General features: G+C 65.7%; 5 protein-coding genes across 12 annotated transcripts; 3 read left to right on the forward strand and 2 right to left on the reverse strand.

The window, feature by feature from the left end:
- Positions 1-684: 684 nt before the first annotated feature.
- Positions 685-2,985, forward strand: LOC137481608 (peptidyl-prolyl cis-trans isomerase FKBP8-like). 3 transcript variants are annotated; one of them, XM_068203408.1, is made up of 7 exons: positions 685-1,527; positions 1,618-1,706; positions 1,898-2,115; positions 2,186-2,358; positions 2,437-2,514; positions 2,644-2,747; positions 2,837-2,985. In XM_068203408.1, exons 1-7 carry the CDS (start codon positions 991-993, stop codon positions 2,871-2,873), a joined length of 1,236 nt encoding a protein of 411 aa, XP_068059509.1. In that variant the 5' UTR covers positions 685-990; the 3' UTR covers positions 2,874-2,985. The 3 variants fall into 3 exon arrangements, with proteins under 3 accessions (XP_068059509.1, XP_068059511.1, XP_068059512.1); XM_068203410.1 differs by having other exon boundaries at positions 685-1,225; positions 1,361-1,706; XM_068203411.1 differs by lacking the exon at positions 1,898-2,115 and having other exon boundaries at positions 686-1,225; positions 1,361-1,706.
- A 211-nt stretch (positions 2,986-3,196) lies between these two features.
- Positions 3,197-3,997, forward strand: SERF2 (small EDRK-rich factor 2). The gene is made up of 3 exons (XM_068203414.1): positions 3,197-3,352; positions 3,580-3,688; positions 3,789-3,997. The coding sequence occupies exons 1-3, from the start codon at positions 3,214-3,216 to the stop codon at positions 3,850-3,852; spliced, it is 312 nt and encodes a 103-aa protein (XP_068059515.1). The 5' UTR covers positions 3,197-3,213; the 3' UTR covers positions 3,853-3,997.
- On the reverse strand, positions 3,837-9,656 carry SERINC4 (serine incorporator 4). 5 transcript variants are annotated; one of them, XM_068203405.1, is made up of 12 exons: positions 9,471-9,656; positions 9,212-9,343; positions 8,609-8,787; positions 8,423-8,502; positions 8,235-8,328; positions 7,961-8,172; positions 7,587-7,682; positions 7,389-7,515; positions 7,095-7,167; positions 6,843-6,894; positions 6,608-6,764; positions 3,837-6,310 (listed from the first exon to the last, which is right to left on the reverse strand). In XM_068203405.1, the coding sequence occupies exons 1-12, from the start codon at positions 9,519-9,521 to the stop codon at positions 6,094-6,096; spliced, it is 1,470 nt and encodes a 489-aa protein (XP_068059506.1). In that variant the 5' UTR covers positions 9,522-9,656; the 3' UTR covers positions 3,837-6,093. The 5 variants fall into 5 exon arrangements, with proteins under 5 accessions (XP_068059506.1, XP_068059505.1, XP_068059503.1 ...); XM_068203404.1 differs by having other exon boundaries at positions 6,608-6,894; XM_068203402.1 differs by having other exon boundaries at positions 7,389-7,682; positions 8,235-8,502.
- Positions 9,657-10,639: 983 nt separating this feature from the next.
- HYPK (huntingtin interacting protein K) lies at positions 10,640-15,629 on the forward strand. 2 transcript variants are annotated; one of them, XM_068203413.1, is made up of 4 exons: positions 10,640-10,857; positions 11,042-11,097; positions 11,329-11,380; positions 15,513-15,629. In XM_068203413.1, exons 1-4 carry the CDS (start codon positions 10,672-10,674, stop codon positions 15,606-15,608), a joined length of 390 nt encoding a protein of 129 aa, XP_068059514.1. In that variant the 5' UTR covers positions 10,640-10,671; the 3' UTR covers positions 15,609-15,629. The 2 variants fall into 2 exon arrangements, with proteins under 2 accessions (XP_068059514.1, XP_068059513.1); XM_068203412.1 differs by lacking the exon at positions 15,513-15,629 and adding an exon at positions 11,572-11,730 and having other exon boundaries at positions 10,642-10,857.
- Positions 12,094-16,456, reverse strand: MFAP1 (microfibril associated protein 1). Its single transcript, XM_068203407.1, has 9 exons — positions 16,302-16,456; positions 15,949-16,168; positions 15,107-15,239; positions 14,616-14,803; positions 14,098-14,206; positions 13,867-14,027; positions 13,462-13,621; positions 12,920-13,009; positions 12,094-12,795 (listed from the first exon to the last, which is right to left on the reverse strand). Exons 1-9 carry the CDS (start codon positions 16,378-16,380, stop codon positions 12,613-12,615), a joined length of 1,323 nt encoding a protein of 440 aa, XP_068059508.1. The 5' UTR covers positions 16,381-16,456; the 3' UTR covers positions 12,094-12,612.
- Positions 16,457-17,446: the final 990 nt, after the last annotated feature.

The following is a 17,446-nucleotide window of genomic DNA, read 5'->3' on the forward strand; positions in this document are numbered from 1 at the left end:
ACTCTTCAGCATGTTTGGCCTAGAGCATCACTGCTGGTGCTAGAGCAGCCTGGGTGAAGTTAGCACAGGCCTAGGGAAACTTTCTGGCAGGAGGGACAGAGGATGAGGAAGGGCTGTGCTGGTGGCTGCCCGGATGTCCCTCACTGTGCTGCAACTGCACTGAAGGTACTGAGCTTCAGGTGAGGAGAAACAGGCATCTGATGAAGGATTTGTATATTTGCTGCCTGGAATACTTGGCAAACAGGATGGCTACAGACCTTGCTTTCAGTGAAACCTGTGTGGAGAGCTGGTCCTGGGTAAAGGGGGAAGCCACCACCCAAAGTAACACATTCCCCCTGAGTTGGCTCAGGTCTTAGCAAAAGATCAGGTCTTTGTTTCTGACTCTCCCCATGCAGCCATGGCCCTCCATGGAGCAGGGAACGAGCTGGCCCCAGGTGTTTCAGGGCAGCTGGAGCAGTTGGCACTGCTTCAAAGGCTGGATGAGCAGGGAAATAACTGCAGCAACAGTTTGCTTGGGAGGTCCTGCTTCTTGCAGAATCAGGCTTTTGCTGTGAGACAGCTTTGGATGGAGATATTCACAGTGATTTTTCTCCTGCTGGTAACTGGGAGAGAGCCGGCCCGCAGCCTCGGTACCGCAGACCACGGCATTGCCTGGAACGCGCGACGGCGGCGGGCGGGCGGTCCCGAGGGGCAGCAGCGGGCGGGGCGGGCGGCGGCAGCCCAGTGGCGGGGCTCGCCCTGGGCCAGCTATTTTTGCCGCCGTCCCGGGCTAATCCCCTGAGCCGCTTCCCGGCATTAGGTAACGGCGCATCGGCATGCGCTGCGCGGTGTCCCCGGCCCGGGCAACCCCCGGCAGTCGCGGCGCGGTGGGACGGGCGGCGACACGCCCGTTGCGGGCTAGGGGCCGTGGGCACCCGCCGCCGAGCCCCGGGCGGGTCCGGACCGAGGCCAACAGGTAGCGGCGGGTGGTGAGGAGGGCCGGGGGCGGACATGCCGGGCCCGTCGCCCGGCGGCTCCCCGGAGAGGGAAGCAGAGGCCGGCGGGCGGCCGCGGGGGCCTGGCCGGGACCGGCGGGTGCGGTTCCGGCTGCCTCACACCGCCATCGCGGTGCCGTCGGTGCGCGAGGAGGAGCAGCTCTTCTACCGGCGGCTGGAGGCGCTGGCAGTGCCGGGGCCCGGCGGCTTCGGGCCGCTCTTCGCTTCCGACGGTTGGAGCGACTTGACGGGTGAGCGCCGACGGGCGGCCTCAGGGCCAGCCGGGCCAGCGGTCCAGGCTAGGACGGCCGGTACCGGGGGGAGTCGAGCAAGGAGTGCCAATTTCGGGACTCCCGGCTCGACTCTCAGCGCCTCCTGCCCCGCAGAGGACCGGCTGCTGCGGAAGCGCGTGGTGCGGGCCGGGCTGGGCGGGCCGCGGCCGCTGCCGGGCCAGGAGGTGTCGGTGAAGGTGCTGGGCGCCCTGGAGGACGGCGGGCTGGTGGAGCGGGACCCGCGGCTCATTTTCGTGCCGGGTCACGGGGACGTCGTGCAGGTGAGCCCGAACCGGTGCGCGGTTCAGTGCCGTGCGAGCTCAGCGCCGCCCTGGGCCCCGACCCGCCAGCCCCGCCGTGCCCGTCCACAGGCTCTGGAGCTGGGCGTCCCCACCATGCAGCCCGGGGAGGTTTCCTTCTTCCTCGCCGCTTTCCCCTACGCCTACGGCCGCCCGGGCAGGTAGGGCGGGCAGGGGGACCGAGCAGGCGGGGACTGGAGCAGGCTGGGGGAGGGCAGACGGACCGGGGCGGGCAGACAGGAGGGACGGGCGAGGACAGGAGGACCAGAGCCGGTGGGGCCGGCAGGGCAGGGAACTGGGGCGGGCAGGGGTCGCGGGCAGGGGTCGCGGGCAGCCGGCGCTGTACCAGCAGGGAGCCCGACGTGCCGCCCGAGGCGCCGCTGCTGTTCGAGGTGACGCTGCTAGAGGTGCGGGACGGCCCCGACCCGCAGCCGCTGCCGCCCGCCGTCCGTCTGCGCCTGGGCTCACAGCGCCGGGAGCGGGGCAACTTCCACTTCGCGCGGGGTGATTTCGCCGCGGCGCTGCGATCGTACCGGCTGTCCCTGCGTGCCCTAGACGGCCCCGCCGCCGGTGAGACCGGACGGGAGGGAGGGCCTGGGGCTGCGGGGCTGGGGCGCTGAAGCCGCAACTCGCCCCGCAGCTCCGCCCGGGCCCGAGGAGGAAGAGGAGCTGCGGGAGCAGCGCGTGAAGTGCCTCAACAACTGCGCGGCTGCCGAGCTGAAGCTGGGGCGGGCGGAGGAGGCGCTGGCGGCCTGCGAGGCGGCCCTGCGGATCAGCCCCGACAACGGTCGGGCGTTGCTCCGGCGCGGCCAGGTGGGACTCGCATCGCCCCGCTCCGCCCCGCTCCTCTCGGCCCGGCCGTCCAGCTACCTTGCGCCTCTCTCCCCGCAGCTGCTGGCAGAGCAGGGCCGGGACGCAGAGGCGGCGCTCGTCCTGAGGAGAGCCCTGGAGCTGGACCCGGCCAGCAAGGTGTGGGAGGTGGGGTGCGAGGGCGGGCGGTGGTCCTACAGCACCTGGTGCTAGGAGCGACGGGGAGGAAGAGGATCCCGCAGGAGTCGGTGGGTCGGGTGTCCCACCGCAGCCGCCCCTCGTCCGTAGGTGATCCACACCGAGCTCTCACGGCTGACGAAGCGCCAGAGCCCTCCATCCGGCACCGGCCCGCAGAATCCCTGCCACGACCCGATACCGCCGCCGAGCCCCGCGTGCGTAGGCGAATTGGGTTGTGCAGGGACGGATGCCCGCCCCGCACCCTCTTGGAGCGGATAGCGCTTATAGCCGTCCCTCCCTGTAGATCCCCCGCACCGCCCTCGGAGGAAGGAGCGATCTGAGCGGCCCCGCACCGCCCCAGAGCCTGACCAGGAGATAGAAGAGCTCTCGTGCCGTGCTCCCCACCTCGCCCCACACTCCCGGGGGCGGAGAAGAAATCTGCCGGCGGAGGGCAGAGGGAGGGGCGGGACCCGGCGGGACCCCGCCCCGCCCCCCGCCCGGCAGCGCTCCCGCACGCCTCGTGACGTCACGGCGGGGGGCGGTTCCCCACGTCCCGCATCCTGTCGCGCGGAGGCGGCTGCGGCGCGTGCGCCCAACCTTCCGGCTTTTTCGCCCCCGCCGGCAGAAGGGAGGCCATAGCCCGCGGCCAATCAGGCGGGGCCTTGCCGGAGAGAGGGGCCAATGGGAGTGCAGCGGGGGATGGATCGGCGCAATGATTGGCTGTGGCGTCCCTTAAAGCTTGGCGCGGGGCGGGGCGTGGGGGGGGTCAGTGCGGGACGTGGCGGTGGAGTGGAGGTGGGAGGGAGCGGCGCCATGACCCGTGAGTTGGGGGGAAGGAAGGAAGGGAAGGGGGCTGGGGCTGACAAGTGTGGTGGGAGGCTGTTCTGGGACCCAGGGGTGCGGTGGGGCCGGGGTCAGGGGCCATGCCATGATCCGCCCGGCGCGCCGGGACCCGGCCTGCGGGCAGTGGTGGGGCCGAGGTATGGGGGGTGGCGCCGCGGCCGGTAAGCGGGGCTGGGCTGCGCTGAGGCGGCCACGCTGTGGCAGGCGGGAACCAGCGCGAACTGGCGCGGCAGAAGAACCTGAAGAAGCAGAGCGACTCGGGCAAGGGCAAGCGGCGGGACGACGGGCTCTCGGCTGCCGCCCGCAAGCAGAGGTGAGCGCCGGGCCGGCCCGCCGGCTTCCCCTGCCCCGCTCCCTGCTCCCGCCCCGCGGCGGTGCCGGCCCCGCCGCCAGCCCCGCCGCGCTCTCCGCAGGGACTCGGAGATCATGCAGCAGAAGCAGAAGAAGGCCGACGAGAAGAAGGAGGGCAACAAGTAGCGGGCGGCCGCGCCGGGCTGCCGCCCCAGGGCCGGTCCCGCCGGCAGGATGCCTCGCGCCGCCCCAGGCCGGATCCCGCCGGGACCTCCGGCATCGCCCCGCGCCCTGCGGCGCCGTCCCCTATTAAAGTAGCTGTGGAGCCCTGCACGCTGCGTCTGCTCGTCCGTGCGCCGGGCGGGGGGTGGGCGAGCATGGGCATTGCCGGCGGAGCAATCGCGTCCGCGGAGAGGAGGACCGAGCGCGGCCGTGGCGGAGTCAAGCGGCGGCATCTCGACGGTGAGGAACAGAGGTGGGGTCGGGCCTGGGCGGTCCTTGGGGCAGCACCCGGGGATCAGCGCGGGGGCTGAGGGCCGAGCGCCCCGGGGCGGGTGGGAGAGCTGGGAGCCGCGAGGAGCGAAGCTGGACGGCATGGCGCCGGAGCGGGCCGGGGCGCAGCCAGGGCTCCGGGCCGCTCGGAGGGCGGCGGTGGAGAGATGGCGGCCGGGCCTGCGCACCGGGGGAGAGCCGCGCTGCGGCACGGCCGGGGCGGGCCCAGCTGCAGCTGCCCGTCCGGCACCAGCGCGGAGCCGTCCGGGTGGCGGCGAGGTCCAGCCCAGGGCTGAGGCCGGCGCCGATCGGCCTGTTCACCTCCCTGCAGGGTCATTACAGTGGCGTCAGCCGCATCCGGCAGCACGGCGGCGGGTCCCGCCGCAGCCTGGGCTCCTCATCGAGCCAGATGAAGCGCCGCCTTCCACCAGCCGGTGCCGTCCTTGGCGCCGGTCTCGCAGAACAGGCAGCCGCGGGCCTGGGGCTGGCAGTGGGTGGCAGTGGGGCCCTGGTTCCCCCGGGGGCCCTGAGGAGCTGCTGCTCAGCATGGCCAGCTGCCCCTGCTCTGTGTGGACCCCCTCTGCCAGGCCAGGCTGCAGGTCCATCTTGTTCCCCACCAGCATCAATGGCTGTGACTACTCGACTGCAGGACAGAAGGGTGACATGGGGCTCTCTGGGGCTGGCAGCCTATGGCCGCAGTGGCTGCCTCACATCATGCCTCTGCTGAACCTGGGAGCCAAATGCAGTTCCAGGCCTGATAGAAACACCAAGAAAAGATAAAAGGTTGTGGGGAGCACTCTCACTTTTCCTGGGGGGGGCCCCTTGCCTGCCAGTAGCCCAGCTCCTGCCTGCCACATTCCTGTTCCCCAGGACAGGTTGGGCCACAGCACATCCCACCCCCTGAAAGCCTCAAGGCTCCTGCCCCTCTCCTGGGGCCTGAGTGCCTCTTGGACCCTTCCCACCGTGATGTCCTCAATCCACTGGCAGATGCTGAGGAAGCTGCTCAGGGAGCTGATGGTGTAGAGGAGTAGCATGCCATGGGCTTTGCGGAAGTAGGACTGGGTGATGCTCCAGTACCAAATGCTGGTGCTGTCGCCACCGCTGGTGCGGTGACTGGCTGCTGTGGGGCTGCTGCTGGAGCCCTGCCACAGCCCCAGGCCTGCTGGCCCTGTGCTCTCACCTCTCCTGCCCAGCTGTGTCCCAGGTCTGTAGTGTGGTTTACTCCCCATCCACCAGCAGCAGCTTGATCTGGAAGTCCAGCCCTGCTAGGAGGAACACTCAAGCCCTTCTCCTGTGCATCTGCCCTGGCTGGGGTATCTGGGGAGCCCCAAGGACACATGGTGTTGCAGGAATTGTCAGCGAAGGGCCCAGAGGGCCATGCCAGTGGCTGTGGCAGGCTGCTCAATGGCCTGTGCTTGCAGCAGGCATAAGCAAGGCATTGTTTCCCAGAGGACGGCCTGCACTGCCTGCAGCACAGGGGTCTGGCAGAACCCCCCCATCCGGGCCAGGCTCTGTGGGGACTTGCAGCAGTGCTGCTGACTCAGGTTGTTTCACAGGGCTGGCACCCCCTCCCTCCATCCCTATGGCAGCAGCCTGCGCAGGGCAATGGCACGGGCTCAGTTCAGAGTTTTATATAAAAATGTATTGAAGCAGGTATTTACAGTGAATGCACCAGGGCAGAGCCCTGCTCCCCCAGTGCACCCAGTGAGGCCAGGGCAACCAGGCTGTGGGCTGAGCACCTGTCACCAGCTGGCTCTGGCCTTTTGGGCATCCCTGGGAGCATCCACCCCCCCATGTTCTCCTCAGGCTCTCAGGTGCTGCTGTCTCCTGGGACAGGGGGTCTGTCACAGGAGGCCAGGAGGACCAAGTAGATCTAGGGCACAGGCACGGAGCACAGCAGGGACCAGCCCTGGGTGCAGTTTGTCCTGGCAGGGACTATGTGGAGACGTTGATGCGCTGTGGAGCACGGCGGCGCCGCACGATGCGTGGCCCTGTACTGCTGTGTCGGTGCTCTGGGGAGCCATGGAGGCAGAAGGGGCTCAGCAGCAGCCACAGGTAGAGCAGGACACAAGCCCAGCACGAGGACACCTTCACCCAGAAGGCTGACCAGCTGCCATGTGTGAAGGTGGTCTCCAGCACTGCATTCTCATAGCTGGTGGGAGAGGGCAGGACTGGGTACCCAAAGGATGCCAACACAGGGGGTTCCAGTGCCAGCTGCAGCCACCAGATCATCCTGTGTCTCAGTGGCTGCGTGCCACTGGGTATGTCCCTTCCATGGGCCCTCCAGCCCTTCTTGCTGCGCTGCACAGCTGCCACTGGAGCAGTGCAGGTCTGCCAGCACAGGGCCCTGAGCATCCCTGGCAGATGCCAGCTCGGTGATGTCATCATGGCCTGGCACAGAGGTTTGGAGTGAGAGCAGGGAGGGCTGGGCAGCAGCACAGAGCCCTACCTGAACCAGTTGGTGAGTGTCATCATAACATAGAGCGAGGCAAGGAAGAAGACAAAATGGAAAGCTGAGTAGCTGTAAACCACCCGGTCCTGCTCATCCTGGATGATGAACTGTCCCCTGGCATTCTCCTCTACGTGCTCACATGTCTGGTCGGTGCCTGGGGAGTGTGGGGGCATGGCACTCCCAGGCTGGGACACAGGCTCTGCCCACTCTCCCATGAAGACACTGCACTCACCTCTCAGCTCCTCCTCCATCTTCTCAGGGCAGCAGAAACAACAGGAAGGTTTCTGCAGGGAGAACAGAGTGGTGACTGCCCAGCCCTGTGGCCACCATGGCCAGGCTGAGCCCTGCCTGATGCCAGGGCAGGTGGTGTGGGCAGCCCTCTGTGCTTGGCTAGACAGACCTGCCCCTCTCTGGGGTTGGGACAGGGCCTTGAGGTGGTGGGTGCCCATAGCAGGGCATGGAGCACAGCTGCATCCATACTCACTTTAAACTCAAAGCTGTAGACTTTCACCATCCAGAGGGGCCCAAAGATCTCAGCGAGGTACGAGGCTTCATTGCTGTGCCCAGGAGAGAGGCAGAAATGATAGCACAGGCACCCATCACCCTGTGCTAGGCTCCCAGCCTGCCCCATGGATTCCCAACGGCCACAGGAGCTCTGCTGTGCTGCCCCTGTCCACCCACCAATGCCCCACCTGCTCTTGTCCTGCCACCCCTCAGGACACCCCTGGCTGCCAGGTGGTGCCAGGTGGGCTGGCTGTCCCCGGCAGGGTACACGCACCATGCGAAGAGCACGCAGGCGTACATGATAGCAGCGCCCAGCACGGCCACGGTGGTGTCCTCTGTCTGCAGCTCATCCTGCCGGACCCCCGGGAAGCAGACAGTGAGGTTCTGCCCCTGGTACAGAACTGCAGGGAGGTGGAGGTGAGAAGGGCATGCATCATGGCGGGGACTGCTGGTGGTGGACAGGGACTCCCACCTCTCTCTGGAGGGCGGCTGGACAGTGCGGAGAAGGTGAGGTACATCACATAGCAGCTGATGATTGAGGACTGGAGCAGCCCTGAGCGCGGCTGCTCTGCAAGAGTGGGGATAGAGGTGTTACTGGAGTTCCTGGAGTAACATGAGCTGCTGGGTGGGGCTCTGAGTGGGCCCTGGGGAGTCCCCTCCTGCCACTCGCCCGTCCAGCACCTTGTGCCAAGGTATAGGAAGGGCCAGTGGGAACCCTGGGGAAATGGGTTCTCCTCCAGTGCCCAAGTGCTGGTCCTGAGCTGGGGCCCACGGTCACCCCCAGCCCAGGACACAGCTGGCCATGCAGCATGGCAGCCCCACCATGCTGTGCTGTGTGGTACTCACTGAGCCGCACACATGGTGTGATGGAGATGAAGGACATGATGCCACAGAGGCTGCCATTGATGGCAAGCAGTGCTTTGTTGAGGTGGCAGGCGGCTGGGTGGGTGTAGAACTTGTAGAGGAAGGAGAAGGCGGCAGAGGCAAGGGTGTAGAAGGTGGCCGTGGCCAGCAGCACGGCCAGATACCAGCGCTTGTCCTGTGCAGCGCCTGTCAGCCTGCGAAAGAGTGGATGAGCAGTGGCAGTGGGCACGTACCCACCCGGCACCCCAGCACTCACCAGTTCTTGTTCCAGGTGTGTGCAAAGGCTGTGATCAGCACCAGCTGGATAAGGATGAAGGCGAAGCCCCCGCAGACACCTGTGTAGTGCCAGGCTGGGGGAAGAGGACAGAGGCAGAGATGGCACAGGGCAAGTGGGGGCCAAAAGGGGTGCCCAGGGTGCCAGCTCAGATAGGGTGGGGGACACACCTTGGATGAAGTTGTCCTCAGGGATGAAGAAGCTTGCGGCCCAGAGGGCCACCAGCACCAGCAGCTTCAGGAGCCAGAACCTGCAGGGCAGTTAACGTCAGTAGGTAGGACAGAGCCTCTGACAGCCCCACCCCAGGGCAGCCCCATCCCAGGACACCCTGTCCCAGCCCCATGGCCCGTTCTTACCCATTGTGGAGCTGCGCACGGCAGTCAGAGCTGGAGCGCACGTTCAGCAGCAGGGCAGCCTGTGCCAGGTGGAAGCAGGCAGTGCCAAAACAGACCCGGTACACGGCTGAGGAGCCCACCAGCTGCTCGCAGTCTGTGCCCCCGGGCAGGTGTTGGCACAGCACCACTGAGAAGGGCACCTGGCAGGCACAGTGGTTGATGGGACAGGGCTGCTGGTGTGTCCACCCATCACCCTCCAGTGCCCATGGCATCCAGCACATTCAAACTTTCAATATTCCCACCATTCCTAATACCTTTCTCAGTACCCTGGGACTGTTGGGACCCCAGCACACCAAGTAAATCTTGCATCTCTGGTACCCCTGGCACCCCTTCCCCCTTGGCACTCCCAGCAGCCCTGTCATTATCCCACCACCCCAGTATCCTCGCAATCCCAGTACTCCTGACACCCATGGCAATTCTGGCAAGCCCAGTGCTCCCCTGGATGCCCTGACGTGCCTGGCACCCCACTACCCCCAGGCTATCACAGATCCCAACAGAGACCCCCAGCACCCTTGGGACCCCCAGTACTCCCGGCACCCTGGGTGTCCCACTTCCCTCTATCACCTTCTCTGTGATAGTCTGGGCCACAGTGCGGGACAGCATGAGGCAGCACACAGCAGAGGCCAGGACATGCAGGAGCGTGTAGAGGATGCGTGTGCTCGTGGACACACGGAGCCCATGACAACCGCAGCAGAGCTGGGGAGGGGCACGGTCAGTGGGGATCCCAGGGGACCAGCACTGCTCTCCAGCCTGGCCCAGCACACCCTACCACCCAGCCTCGCTCCCAGCCGTGCTCCCAGCCCTGCCAGACCCCAAGTCCCACCTGGAAAAGCAGCGGGTGCAGGAGGTGCCCCCGTGCCGCTGTGCCCGCCATGGCCCAGCTCGGCTCTGCTCAGCCCCCGCGGCGTTGATGGGATTAGGGGATTGTCAGCTCGGCCCGCCCTGCCATCTGCTCGCTGTTCCCTCCAGGCAGCCGCCCCTGGGGTGCTCAGTGGGCACTGTCCAGTGACTCCTGGCCATGGGCATCCCTGCCTAGACCCCGGTCCCTCCTCGGGCAGGGTGAGGCCCTGGCAGGTGGCCGGGACATGAGCTTGCATGAGGGGCACGTGGGGTCTGCGCATGATGTCTCCATGATCCCAGAGCAGTAGCACACAGCTGTGCGGAGGGGCTGCGGGGTGTGGAGTTCACTGGAGGGTGGAGCAGCCCCGGGCACAGAGGCACCTAAGGGGCCTCGCTGGGTAGCGGGACGGCATGGAGCACATCCAGCGGGCAGCAGCATGCCGCAGGGGGGCACGAGCTGGGGACAAGCGGGGGGATGCAGGGGGCTCTGCGCTGGTGCTGGCGTCGCCTTTCTTCAGCTGCTCCACAGCCACTGAGGCTTTGAACTGGCAGAGCCATGAGACACGGCGGGTGCCGGGGCCGCGGCTGCAGCGGCGGTGACACAGATCCCCCGCGACCCGCTACCGCGCGGGGCCCGGCCCGGCCCGGCCCGGCCCAAGGGACGCGGTGTCCCCACCGCGGGGGTGGGTGACACGTGAGACGCGTGCGCGAAGGGAGCGGCGGGGCGGGCCCGCCTGCGCCCGCGGCAGCGGGGGCCGCGCTGCGGTACGGCCTCCGGCGGCCCGGCACCGGGGAGCACGGCCACAGCTCGGCCGCCTCCCCCCGCCAGCGCCCGGGGACCTGGCCAGGGCCCCGCTGCGGCCTGCCTCGTCCGACCATCCGTGTGGAGGCGGTGGGAGCCACATCGGGGTCCTGACCCGGCAGTCCCGGTGTATCGCCCGCGGGCACTCGCGGGCAGCGGCGGGGCTGCGCCCGCCCGGCCTGGCTCTGCGCCTCGGCAGCGCCGGCGGCCCGCTGCTATCGAGCGGCCCGAAAGCCCGGGAGTGCCGGCACTGCTAGCTCCCACCTGCCCGGAGCCCCGGGAGCGCTGACCGTGCCGGTTCGGCGGGGCCGGGCCTGGAGCTGGCCCCGCCCGCGCTCGGTTCTGGCGGCGCACGTGACCGGAAGCGGGCGGCGGCGGCGGCATGGCGGCGGAGGGCGATGTGGAGCTGGAGCTGGAGACGGAGCCGAACGGCTCCGGCGGCGGCAGCGATGGGGCGGGCGGTCGCGCGGCCGAGAAGCCGCGGAAGCACGATAGCGGCGCGGCGGACCTGGAGCGCGTCACGGACTACGCGGAGGAGAAGGAGATCCAGAGCTCCAACCTGGAGACGGTGCGGCGGCGGGACGGGACCGGGCCAGGGTGGGAGGCCGGGCGCTGCCTGCCGCGGGGCCGATCCGGGCGCTGACCACCGCGCCTGCACGCCCGTCCCGGTGCCAGTGCCCGTGCCCGTGCCGCCGGCGTGGCGCTGACCCGCCCGGTGCCGCGCAGCGGAGTGACCGCGCTCGTTCTGGCAGGCTATGTCGGTGATCGGAGACCGGAGGTCCCGGGAGCAGAAAGCCAAGCAGGAGAGGTAATCGTCCGCGCTCGCTCCGGGGCAGTGCCTGGCTTGGAACTTGTCACTACTCGGGACACGACCCAGGCATCTGCTTCCCTGTCTGCCATCCCGGCCCTTCCCCGGCCCCCTCCCAGCCCCACGCCGCTGCCAGGGGTCGCTCCTGCCCACCGCGCGGCCGAGGGAACACCGGGGCCGTGGCCAGCGGGGACTGTTGGTCACCGGAGGTTTGTCCATCTCTTGTCGTAGGGAGAAAGAACTGGCAAAAGTGACCATCAAGAAGGAGGATCTAGAGCTGATTGTGAGTAGGGGCGGGACCCCAAGCAGGCTGTGACACGTCCCAAATCGTGGGTGCGAAACTGCACCCACGGAGGAGGCCGGTGCATGCCTGCCCTGAGGCCGGTCTGGTGTCCCCGTGGGTGGGTGTCCCCCACTGCCCCAGCCCGCAGGGCCCTGCGGGTGGTGTACGGGGCCATGGCTGTTTTTCTGCAGATGACGGAGATGGAAATATCGCGGGCCGCAGCGGAGCGCAGCCTGCGCGAGCACATGGGCAACGTGGTGGAGGCTCTCATCACCCTCACCAACTGAGCTGGGAGGCCGTGGGCTGCCGGGCACGGGCGTCTTGCCATACCAATAAAGGCACTGGTGGGACTGGGCTGTCTTTGTGGTCTACACAGTGCTGAGCACATGCCCCTGGCCCTGAGTGCATGGTACCCACAAGTGGGGCCCAGTCATGTGGCATTGTGTTGGCAGTGCCTGCTGGGCACCCCCGTGACTAGAGCAGGACAAAGTGACCTGCCTGAGCAGAGAGACATGCTGTTCTCCCCTCTTTTAGTCTCTGCCCATGGGGCAGCACAGGCTGGACAGGCACAGGCCTGAGGCAGTGGTGACAGCTGATCAAGCATGCCCTGCCCAGGCTGGTGCCTCCTGTGCTGCCCCAGCTCACCCTGGCTCACAAGGAAGGCACAGAACAGGATGGCCATGTCTTGAAGAAGAATGGGACCAGAGTGCATAAAAAAAATGGAACCTTTAATCAAACCCTCCCACCCCACACAGGTAGAAAAGCCAAGCCCTGCAGGACCATGGTAAGGAGAGAGGGTCACCACTGACCACCTCAAAACAGAGCCCAGACTGACACCAGGGACAGTACAAGCAAGGGGTTTTAAACCAGAGAGGTGCAAAAGTCCTGTAATTCTTCCAGAAGTGGATGTGCTGGAGCCAGGGGTGGTGCTGCAATGTTCCAGACACTGCCAAGGCTCCACAGTGGCCGTTGCTGGGACATAGTGTGGCCACCAGCCTGGCCAGCACCACAGGCCATCATCCTCCACACTGCGTGGGCAAGGAACCCATCGGGTCTGCTCAGCACAGGGAGTGGGACACCTCATCAGGGTAGGCATGGTACAGGCAGGGGAAGGGCTTGCCACCACAGGAGTCCTGGAACATGTCCCTTCTGGCCCTGCCCAGGCTCTGGCAGCTGGCAGAGCAGCGCCCTTCTGCCAGCATGAGCCACACCAGACCCTCCAGCCCATGCTCTTAGGTTGTTTTTCGTTTCTTGGCCGAGGGTCTCTCAAAGACATCCCGCACTCCCGCTGCCTTCTGCTTAAAGAACTTGGTGTTCTGTGCACTCTCCTGGCCCCAGGCAGAGTCAAAGGAGGTGGTGTCCTGGTCCACCAAGTGCGTGTACTTCGTCCGCCCTGAGCGCCCGAAGTTCTTGACCTGGGGAGCAGAAGAACTTGTGAGCAGCTGTTGAGTGGGGAAGCAGGACCAGCTCCTCCCCCCTGCCCAGAACTTCCACCCCTTGGCATATGGGCTGGACATCCTCTGCCAGCATGACACCTACCTGCATGACTTTGGGCAGGATGGTCTTGTTGAAGTGGTCCTCGAGGGTCGGAGCACTGAAGTCCCTCTTGTACACCTCCTCATCCTCATCCTGCAGGAGGACACATTTGCTCAGCCAAAAAGGTTCCAGCAAGTCTTGGCAGCAGTGGGGGAAGCTGCCTGAAGGTCATATTGCTGCTCTGCCAGGGCTGCCACAGTACTTGCAGCCCTATTAACTCCTGCTGGAGTGGGGGATGTGAGCGTTGTTCCTCAGGGTGCTTCTCCAGTGGTCCATCCAGAGCTGACTTGGTTCTGGCTGGGACTGTCAGCGTGAACACCAGCACAGGGACAGGTCTGCAGCTTCAGCTCCCTTTCAACTGGGAACCCCTAACCTGACACGCTCTGGTGAAGTCACTGGGTCAGCTTCAGCCCCATGCTGCCTCTGAAGGTTGCCTCTTGTCCCAGGGCACCAGGGGAGAGGGGAGGCTCCCCACAGGGAAAAGGTGGCCCTGCAGTCTCACACCTGCAGCCAGTGCAGCCAGGCCTGGCCCTAAGCACACTCACCATGAAGAAGGCACCGCGGTGGTAGTACTTCTGCAGGAATTTGTATTTGCCCTTTACTGCTTTGTTGGTGATGACTTTGCCATTGGCCCGGAGCTCAGCACGGCGCTCCTCCTCCGTCAGGTTCCGCATACGCTCAATCTCTGCCTTCTCCTTCTCCATGCTGGGTGGGAGAGAAGCTCCTGAGACCCTGTGTCCCCACAGCATCTCCTGGGAGAGAGGCTGTCACCAGCTACCACCTGAGAGCTTACACATTTACTGCTAGGAAGCAAAAGCACCCCAAGGGCAGGCAGGAGGGGCTCTGGGCATTCAGTCCAGCTGAGACCCTGCTGCCAAAGGGCAGCCTGAGGAAAAGGTGCTTTAACTGCCTGTGGGCTCTCAGCCTATGGTCTGCAAGACAATACTTACGCTTCTCGTTCTTCGCGGTCTCGTTTGATACGCTTCAGCTCACGGACTTTCCATGCCTCATACTCCTCCTCATCGTTCTCATCATCTGTATCGAGTGCATCCAGTGCTGCCAGTGAGCGCTTGTTCTCCTCCAGCTCCTTCTTTGCTTCCTCTTCTACAATCTGCAGTGAGGTCCAAGCTAAGCCTGCTGCAGTGGCTGCCCCCTCCGGCCTCCAGCCCACCCCTCCGTACCTTAAGCGTGTACTTGCGCCTCTCCTCTGCCATCCTCTTTGCCTCCTGCTCCAGCTCCTTCTGCTTCAGAGCTTCTGCTTCTCTCTCCTGGACTGTGATCCGGTCCTTCCTGAGAGCAGGGCCATGACAGCCTTCAGCCCTCCCACGAGCCAGTGCAGTCGCTCAGCCCCGCACTGGCTCCCACACTGCAGCTGCTTTCAGCCTTTGCCGTCTCCAAGGACAGGTCAAGTCCCGGGACTCTCCCCTTTCTGGGGACTACCACGTCATTTTGCCAGCGTATGGCCCATGCCCAAGAGCTCTGGTCAGACTCCACAGCCTGATGCCACAGCAACCCAATGCAACTGATATGGGGCTGTGGGTGTCCTTGCTCCCTAGCTGTGCCCTGCCAGGCTGTGACCATCCCATCCCACCCCAAGGAGGTCAATGGCTTCTCACAGTGAAAAGAGACCGTGGCAGCAAGGTCTCCTTGCTTCTGACTACCACGATCCAGGGCCAGCCCACGCACTTCCATCACCTACTTGCGAATAAAGACCGGTTTGAGACGTGGCTCCATTTCATCTTCGCTGTCCGTGTACTCCTCATACTCGGATTCTGACTCAGACTCTTCTCCCGACCGACCCTCATCTTCTAATTCCATCACTTCCATCTCCTCAGTTTTCCTCTCCTGTGCTCGCTGACGCATCATCCCACGCCGACGCTCGATCTCCTAATGGGGACAAGCGCAGAGCAGTCAGAGGCCTGCCCTGCTATCACTTCTCTCTCTCCTGTGAAACACATGTCATGTCTGGAGTGTTGGCTTTGAGAAGATGCACCTGCCTCTCTGGACGTGGTGTGGCCTCCCCCAGTGTCCTGTTCCATGCCAGAGGATGGTAACCTACCACGGTTAAGTCGTGGCTAGGTGTGACACTTGTCCAGATACATCAGAGAGCCCACATCTCCATGCAAAGGGCAGTTCCAGCCTGTGCCCTTCCAGCTTTCCTAGGCCCATTATCTGGCTCTGCAAACACACCTCATCATCGATCTCTTCCTCCTCCTCTTCACTGGTGTCCTCCCGTTCCAGGCGCCAAGCTTCTCCCCCCTCCACTTCTGAATCGCTTTCTCCAACCACTTCAGGTTCCACGATTTTGCGGTGTCTTGCCAGCCTGCAGGAGACCCCAATTAATGCACGGCACTTGGAAAGTGACTGTTCACAAATAGCTTCTAGCACGGCCACGGTAAGCACTGGGACTGCTAAACACAGCCAGAACTGGTACGTTCTCTCCCAGGAGGCCACAGTGGCTGGGCACTGCCAGCTCTTCCCTGTACATGCTTCAAGGAAGAATGGAGTTCCCAATGAGAAGACTCCTTGTTAGTGAAAACAAAACCAACAGCAGCTCCACGGGAGGCAAACAGCACTCAGTGGTGTTTTTCTGCAGGTGACAGAGATGGAAATATCACGGGCTGCAGCGGAGCACAGCCTGCGTGAGCACATGGGCAACATGGTGGAGGCTCTCATCACCCTCACCAACTGAGCTGGGAGGCTGTGGGCTGCCCAGAGTGCATTTCATGAGACACCATCCTCCCTCATTACCTATAGCCTCAGCACACTGCTCTAATTTCTGTTTTGGAACCTGTTTTTTCTACCATCCACCCAAACACACCTGGATATGGACTGTGCCTGGCTGACTCCTGGCTGGAAAGCAGCCCAAGGCACAGTGCAGCGTGGATACAAGAAGTCACAAATGCTCCTGCACTGCCTGGACAATGTTCCCAGCTCCTGCCCTGTGCAGTTTCTCCGTGTAGTGCAGAGTCCCAGCCCCCCGGCCCCAAACAGGCAAAGGGGGCTCAGCTCTCGCCTGACCCAGCGCTCACCGCTCCTCCACATCCTCGGCGATGCGGTTCTGGAGGCGCCGGAGCCGGGGGTCGTTGGCCAGTTCCTCCTCCTGTTCCTCGGGCTCGACCTCTTGCTCCTTCGCTTTCTTGATGAATTGGAACTCCTCGTCCTCCTCCTCCGAGGACTCCATGGGCGCGTAGTCGGGCCGCTTGCCCGACACGTACCGCTTCACCTTCACCTTCTCCATGGACAGCTCGCCTGCGGGCGCCGGGCCGTCAGCGGGGGTCTCGGTCCCGCGCCCCCGCCGCCCCAGCCCCGGCCCCGGCCCCGGCCCCGGCCCCGGCCCCGCGCCCATCCGGCCACCCCGCTGAGCCCCGGGCCCCCAGCTCACCCTTCTCGTTGCGGACGGGCACGGCGCCCGCCGTGGACTGGATCGGTGGCTGCTTCATGAGGGCGCTGGGGACCGACATGGTGGCGGCAGGCGGAGGCCAGGCCGGGCCGGGCCGAGCGGAGCCGAGCGGAGCGGAGTCGAGCGGAGCCGCTGACAACGGCGCCTCGAGCGCTCACCCGGAACCGGAACCTCTGCCGCTTCCGCCGCGACCGGGACCGTGCCGGGGCCGGAAGTGACGTTGGGCCCGGGGTCGCTGCCGAGGGGACGGGGGACCGGGGCTCGGACCCCTTTGCCATGGCTGCGTTTCGGCCCGGCGCGGGGTACTCCGGGCACTGGGGCTGGCTGGCAGGGGGCTCCCCGGTCGTTTCGCCATCCGCCTTCAGCCGGGAGAAGTTCCGTTCCCTCCCGCACGATGCGGGTTTCCTCCCGGAGGGGCGTCAGGGCGAGGCACCGGCCGAGCGGCCATCGGACGGCGGGGGCACCGGGCAGCGCCGCGATAGGGCTCTGCTGCTCGCCCGGGGTGCGACTCGCCTGGCGCCTCCGGCCGTGTCCAAACGGAGCTGGGATTGCAGGCCCGGCCGTCCCTGCTGCCGCCGCCCTCCGAGCAGGGAGTGTTCCGTGCGGGGCTGGATCTGAGCCGGCAGCTGCCGGAACGGAGCGCTCAGGGTCACCCGTAACTCACTGAGCCGGGGGAAACGTCCTGTGCCGAGTTGCCCCCGCACAGCCTGAGAGAGCCGCTGCTCGCTGTGGTGCACAGTGGGGCTGTGGCTCTGTGTTGTGCCCGCTGCCAGCGCGGCTGCTCGGGGCACAGCGGGGGCTAGGTGGCCGTAGAGGCTAGGTGGCCGTGGCTGCTGCTGAAGCCGTGCGGTTCCTCCCTGCAGCGCGGCAGAGCAGGCCGTCCGCCTTTGCTCCCGACAGCCGGAGCCAGCCGTGGCCCCGGTCTCCAGGCTCTGCCCGCTGCCAGCCAGCTCCAGCAAGCCCCAGCGCTGCTGCCTGGCTCCCCGCCTCCCGGGCAGCAAGGACAAATAGCTCCTGCACAACTGCGTGGCCCTGGAGCCCTCGGACCGGCCAGCGCCAGCAGGGCGGCTGCTGCCGGCGGGGCAGCGCCTCCGCCTATTGCACTGCTGCCGGTGGGGCAGCACCTC

Source organism: Anomalospiza imberbis, chromosome 13, assembly GCF_031753505.1.
Source record: "Anomalospiza imberbis isolate Cuckoo-Finch-1a 21T00152 chromosome 13, ASM3175350v1, whole genome shotgun sequence".
In the NCBI taxonomy this organism is placed as follows: domain Eukaryota; kingdom Metazoa; phylum Chordata; class Aves; order Passeriformes; family Viduidae; genus Anomalospiza; species Anomalospiza imberbis.

Bases quoted from the DNA above. Each gene is read 5' to 3' on its own strand.
- SERF2 (XM_068203414.1), top strand. From the start codon at position 3,214: ATGGGAGTGCAGCGGGGGATGGATCGGCGCAATGATTGGCTGTGGCGT. The intron at 3,353-3,579 runs GTGAGTTGGGGG...ACGCTGTGGCAG, and splicing joins AGGGAGCGGCGCCATGACCC to GCGGGAACCAGCGCGAACTG. The intron at 3,689-3,788 runs GTGAGCGCCGGG...CGCTCTCCGCAG, and splicing joins GCTGCCGCCCGCAAGCAGAG to GGACTCGGAGATCATGCAGC.
- MFAP1 (XM_068203407.1), bottom strand. From the start codon at position 16,380: ATGTCGGTCCCCAGCGCCCTCATGAAGCAGCCACCGATCCAGTCCACG. The intron at 16,169-16,301 runs GTGAGCTGGGGG...CGGCGCCCGCAG, and splicing joins GCCCGTCCGCAACGAGAAGG to GCGAGCTGTCCATGGAGAAG. The intron at 14,804-15,106 runs GTGTGTTTGCAG...TGTCCCCATTAG, and splicing joins AGGAAGAGATCGATGATGAG to GAGATCGAGCGTCGGCGTGG.
- HYPK (XM_068203413.1), top strand. From the start codon at position 10,672: ATGGCGGCGGAGGGCGATGTGGAGCTGGAGCTGGAGACGGAGCCGAAC. The intron at 10,858-11,041 runs GTGCGGCGGCGG...TCGTTCTGGCAG, and splicing joins AGAGCTCCAACCTGGAGACG to GCTATGTCGGTGATCGGAGA. The intron at 11,098-11,328 runs GTAATCGTCCGC...CTCTTGTCGTAG, and splicing joins CAGAAAGCCAAGCAGGAGAG to GGAGAAAGAACTGGCAAAAG.
- LOC137481608 (XM_068203408.1), top strand. From the start codon at position 991: ATGCCGGGCCCGTCGCCCGGCGGCTCCCCGGAGAGGGAAGCAGAGGCC. The intron at 1,707-1,897 runs GTAGGGCGGGCA...CTGTACCAGCAG, and splicing joins GCCTACGGCCGCCCGGGCAG to GGAGCCCGACGTGCCGCCCG. The intron at 2,748-2,836 runs GTGCGTAGGCGA...CCCTCCCTGTAG, and splicing joins ATACCGCCGCCGAGCCCCGC to ATCCCCCGCACCGCCCTCGG.
- SERINC4 (XM_068203401.1), bottom strand. From the start codon at position 9,521: ATGGCGGGCACAGCGGCACGGGGGCACCTCCTGCACCCGCTGCTTTTC. The intron at 7,683-7,960 runs GTGAGTACCACA...CCACTCTTGCAG, and splicing joins CACACCATGTGTGCGGCTCA to AGCAGCCGCGCTCAGGGCTG. The intron at 7,168-7,388 runs GTGCGTGTACCC...TCCTGGGCACAG, and splicing joins GCCTGCGTGCTCTTCGCATG to CAATGAAGCCTCGTACCTCG.